Source organism: Opisthorchis viverrini (genome assembly GCF_000715545.1).
Source record: "Opisthorchis viverrini unplaced genomic scaffold opera_v5_35, whole genome shotgun sequence".
Taxonomy (NCBI): Eukaryota; Metazoa; Platyhelminthes; class Trematoda; order Opisthorchiida; family Opisthorchiidae; genus Opisthorchis; species Opisthorchis viverrini.
Window position 1 is genome coordinate 1422051 of NW_008751691.1, and position 5529 is coordinate 1427579.

The window sequence follows — 5529 nt, forward strand, 5'->3', positions numbered from 1 at the left end:
GCACCGCAGCATTGTAAACTCGACCCTTGACGGTTAAGCTGATGTCACGCGTACGCCACAGGTGACGTAGGCGGAACGGCAGTCTTTAACAGAGGATGTCCATCGGTAACTGATAGCCACGTGATCCAACTTGGTCCATGACTGTCCTGGGTTTGGTGACTTCCAAGTCAGTAGATTTGAGCGTTTGTGCTGGTATCTCGTACTGGCCATGTGCAGACGATGATTAGCACACAACTAAAAAAAGCCGCTCCCCGTTGTCCGTAACGCGAACACCCACTCCAAACTGTGCTTCTTCTGCATTTAGCCATTCAACTTAGACATTCATATCACCCGCCAGGACTATTATATCCGTTCTTCCTGCTGGACCGCAACACTCGCGACAGGCAACCACATAGCTCAAAGACGACCGTTTACTGGGATCCATTCCATTAAAGCGCTTTCAGCCTTGGGGCTGAGTGCAACTCCCGCACCGTAGATACCACGAGCCATTGCGTCAGGATCACCGGATGCCCGAAGAGTGAAACGTGGGACATCTGGGCTCGTCCTAAGCGGCTTGAGGTACACGGCAGAAGTGGGGTCTTACATGTGTGTTTCGGAGACACCATACATCGACAGGTTTCAGCAAGAGATACCTGTTGCTCAATTTGACATAGAGTGCGGACATTGAAGGCTGCAACGTGCATCAGACCATTTTAGGTTAGTAGGAAATTATTTTGGTTTACTTCTCCAGTTAATAATTTAGATACGGAACAATGGCTATGGGAATAGCAGCAGCATCGCACAACATTCGATGGGTGTGTGGGAGGGCGAGTGATCAAAGAGCTGCAAGAGCGACTAAAACTTCTCGGTTGCTCAAGGCGGTTGAGGGAGCTTGATTTAGGTACACCATCTCAAGCCGTTGACTCAAAAGCTTAAGGTAGTGGGACAATGTAGGGTTTTGTTCGCGGACCAGAAGTCTGGATCGCGAGACGACGGTTAGGGTTTTCCTGGAGGACCCATCCACGGGACAACGGCTCAACAATCCGACCCACTTGACTGCAGAGACCAGCCAGCCTGTCCCGAGGACGCAGCAAGTAAGGTATTACTGTCTCACTCATAGTGCAACTGCACGAAGCAGGAGCCTTTTGAGCAGCGCCTGACTCTTAGGTTTTAAAAGTATTTCGACCGTATTGAATGATACGCCTCGTAATACGATTCCTCGCAGCACCAAGACTCGCTTTTTTCTTCTTCGGACTGCTCCCAGTTGGCCCTTCTGGCATGGTTGAACCTTGGGGAACTGAGTTCCGGCAGTATAGCCTGCAGGCTCATTGCAGAACAGAAGCCCGACCACCACGACAAGATAACAGCTTTAGGTCAGATAAAAGCATCCTGCTGTGATACTCTCGGTGCATAGCTGCCATGCCAATAAAAAAGCCGATACTGTCAGGTTGCCATGAGCAGTCGAGATGCTGAGTTTGGGTTCGGACGGTGGATCCCTCGGTCAGTAAATTCGTTCCATAATGGCTGATCTTTCTCGAGCTAACCAGTGCTGCTTTCGCTTCGAAGCCGTGATCTCCAGTGCACATCTAGAGTATCCTCAGGAAGACTCCCTGGAATATTCTTAGCAATGCTCCCGTCAACCACGACACCGGATGCGATTTGGTCTAATAGAGGTCCCTCCCAAGTGATTGAAAACCCTCCCACCTCGTAGCGATCTCCTTGGAATCACCTTACTTCAATTAATTCCCATCTGTGGATATAATAAACCAACAGTTAGTGTGCAAGTTGGTAGTTGATAGATTTCTTCAGAATGGCAATTTGGTACCAAGGCCGTTATTACGTTTGGATGAGTTTTCACTTTTCGGGTTAAAATGCAAATTTTTAAATTCAGTTTGTATAACTCCATTTAGGAGATGGATCCTGATAAACTACCATCAACAACAGGCCACTTACATCTTGGAAGAACGACGCGATAGAAGCACCTGAGTATCTTACCAAAGTGCGATGCCATCAGTTGGATTGACCCGATGTCCTTTGTGAATTCCACTCACCAAGAGCCCAGTACACAACGACGGGCTAACTTCAGCTGGACGGTTCACTAGGAATTGACAGCATGCTTGCCACTCGGGCCGGTTATGTGCCATGTCCTGTAGAGTTTCCAACCACGTGTGAGGAAAATTATACGGTTGATAGCCAGGAGGATGTGAAGATCCCATAGTACTGAGTTGGATTTTGGACGCCTTCATTTCGCGTTGCTAAGTTGGCCTGTCCCCCCGTGTGCCTTTTGCCAACAAGAGTTCGGAGTTGAAACCAGTCATAATCATCACCAATTGCAACAATAGGTTGGTGACCATACAACCACGAGTAAAGAACGAGGTTTCGTCCCCTCAAGGGAATGCTCTCTACACCTTTGGATAGCATTAAAATAGATGCATCCTACCATCATGTCGAATCAAGGTGCCATCAGCAAGCTGGTTTCAGCGTCCTCGACAGCAGAGGCAGAGAGAGGCAACATAACTTTGTCGAGCCCCACCGGTTGCAAGAAAACTTCCGAACATTTCGGTGTAAAGTTTTAAATGTCCGGAAGCTTGAGGATGAAGCGCACGGAGCGTATTTCCAAACTTTAGGGGCCTTCCTTCTTGTCCCAGGATATGTAGAAGGACTGGTCCATCTGCGGGGTCAAAGCCTCTATTGAAAGTGCGGCCACTCGTGTCTATGGGATTGCTCAAGTATTCTACATAATGTGAAGAGAAAAACCATCCAACCGTAGCACCCTATGGGTGCCTAGCGGTCATGCCAACGGAAGAATGCACGAGGGCTCGGATATTTCCAGGTCGTCCAAGCTTACATAGGAGCGGTCGAGATGCTGAGATTGGCTTCGAACCGCGGATCTTCCGGTCACTAAGCTGGCGCTTTGACCACTGAGCTATCAGAATATGTGATCAACACATCCGCTAACCAGGCGAAACCCTACTTGTTGTTCCAGGGATCGTGTCTCATGTGCCGATCGAACTATTATTTCAGACAGTTGTCGCATTATGACGCATCGGGTTGATACCTTTGTGGTTGGAACAGTTGCTTTTCAGATAGAAGTATGATGATTGATTGTTCCACCTGCCTGATGCGCGTTCTTGCTCACAGATTGGTTCAAACAACCTAGTTATTTCTCGGATGAGCTTGTTCTGACGGGTCGGACCGAAAACCGTTTTACGCATCGTCGGTGCTTAGTCCTTTGTTAATGTATGAGCGTACCTTCCAGCACATTTCACAGGTACCTTCATTGCCTTCGGTTCCCGCAAGATTCTGAGACTATTCTATTTTTCATTGGTAATCGCGTTACCATTCTTTCCATCTGTACGGCCGTCAGACTGGTCGCTACTGGCCGGTCGCCTAATGCTGGTGTTGATGAGCTCTGTTAGCTGAGTATTCGATCAGTCATGGATAGTGATGTTTAAAACCATCCTCATAGTCTCATATGACCTCATACGATCAGCTGGATGGAATTCGTCCATCAGACCTTGAATTGCACCATTTCTTCCACCTTATCATTTGCTTCACTGGTCACTTGTTCTTATTTTCACAGTGCGGTCGCCTTTCATCCAGAGCTCCCGATTATTCTGACTGGTTCGGAGGACGGTACTGTTCGTGTCTGGCACTCGGGCACCTATCGTCTTGAATCCACTTTAAACTATGGTCTGGAGCGCATTTGGGCAATGGCTTGTTACCGTGGCAAGCAGACTGTCGCGATCGGTTACGACGAGGGCACCATTGTTATTTCACTTGGGCGAGATGAACCGGCCATGTCTATGGATGCTTCGGGTAAAGTGGTCTGCGCTCGCCACGCGGAACTGATGCAGGCCAATCTGCGTTCGCTTACTCTGGGTCCGGGTGGTATGGATGATATTCAGGTAATTTCAATCTTTCTGGTTCCCCCATTAAGCTGGTGTATGGTGCCTACAACCCGTCGGTAATTCACGCATGCATTGTCTCTTTCCTGAGTTATCTGCTGGACTAACATACCTCTCAAGTCCTGTTATTTAGGTTCCATGACTTCCTTCCCTATTATGCAGTCAGTTTTATTTGGATTGGGGGATACCATTCACCACCACTATTGGATCATTATCTGGCATTCTGCCAGTAAATCACACCTGTCCCGGTGTATTTCTATCGGCATAGCCGCCTTATTCGCTGCTTGTTTGGTTCCTGACTCCCCTAGCCCCTGNGATTGGCCCAGGGCCAGTAAGCCAGGTAGGTAGGGAGGCTGTTCGTCGTGTAAACGGCATGAAACGTTTGTGTGGGGTACAGTTGATACTAGTACATAACAGGGATCTGATACAATGAAGGGCATCAAGGAGGACAACCTCCCAATGTGTGACAGGCGAGCCTCGTGACTTTAGAGCCAGGCAGATGGTCTTCCAAAGGGTACCATTAAGTCGTAGAAAAAAATCATTCAGCTGTAGCCCCCTTTCGGTGCCTAGCTGCCATGCCACCTGAAGGAAGCACGAGGGCTGGGGTACTGCCAGGTTGCCCAAGCCTAGACAGGGAAATTCGAGAGGCGGAGGTCGGATTCGAACCACGGACCTTCCAGTCAGTAAATTCGCGCTCTTACCACTTGGGCCATCTCGCCCCCCATTAAGTCGTTCAACCTGACCATTACATTGTGGAGTATATGCAGCGGTATGACTACTGGCAATGCCTTTATTGAACAAAAATTGTTTGAGTTCAGTTGATATGAATGCAGAACCGCGATCTGAGTGAATATAAGCAGGCATACCAAACGCTGACAACAGTTGACTCAAACAACGAATTACAGTGGAAGAGGATGTATCGGCGCACGGATAAGCAAAAGGGAATCGAGAATACTCGTCAATGATTGTTAAGAGGTACTTATTACGAGTGTTTGAGGGAAGTGGGCCTTTAAAGTCGATACTAAGGCGTTCGAACGGTTGTGTGGCTTTGATAAGCTGGCCACGAAAAGTGTCACAAAATTTTGGTTTGAGCTCGGAGCATGTGGAACAGTTGGACACCACACGTCGGATATCGCTGACTGAAAAAGGAAGGTTCTTAGAACGAACAAAATGTGCAAATCTCGTGACCCCGTGATGGCATAATATGTTGTGAAGCTCTTCAAGTTTTTCCGTCCCAGCAATGTTGGCACAAAGGTTACGAGATAGGGTATCAGCAACGCGATTATCTGTTCGAGGTCTATAGACGGCGTCGTAGTTATACCCTACCAACTCGATTTCCCACCATTCAATCTTGTCGTTCTTTATTTTACTTTTCTGTTGGTTCCCATACATAAAGGCGACCGAACGCTGATCCGTAATCAATTTAAAATGTCTCCCGAGGAGATAGTGGCGCCATTTGTGGATCGCTTCGCCTATAGCATATGCTTCTTTTTCAACAGCAGAATGATTTCTCTCGCTTGCAGTCAAGGTTCTGGAGAAAAAGGCGACCGGCCGGCTACCCTGGCTCAGGGATGCACCAATAGCGATGTCGGACGCATCAGTTTCAACAACGAGTTTCATATTGTAGTCGACAGTAACCACC

At 48.2% G+C, this 5529-nt stretch overlaps 2 protein-coding genes across 2 annotated transcripts in view; one reads left to right on the forward strand and one right to left on the reverse strand.

Annotated features, from left to right (window-relative positions):
* The window catches only part of T265_02743 (hypothetical protein), a gene marked incomplete at both ends in the record, with an annotated part of 29934 nt that extends 27709 nt beyond the window's left edge, over positions 1-2225 (reverse strand). The window contains one exon of the mRNA XM_009167058.1: positions 2031-2225. Coding sequence (XP_009165322.1) covers positions 2031-2225 — 195 coding nt within the window. The remainder of the gene's footprint in view (positions 1-2030) is intronic.
* Positions 1-5529, forward strand: part of T265_02742 (hypothetical protein) — a gene marked incomplete at both ends in the record, with an annotated part of 27348 nt that overhangs the window by 12158 nt on the left and 9661 nt on the right. Inside the window, one exon of the mRNA XM_009167057.1 lies at positions 3563-3887. Coding sequence (XP_009165321.1) covers positions 3563-3887 — 325 coding nt within the window. The remainder of the gene's footprint in view (positions 1-3562; positions 3888-5529) is intronic.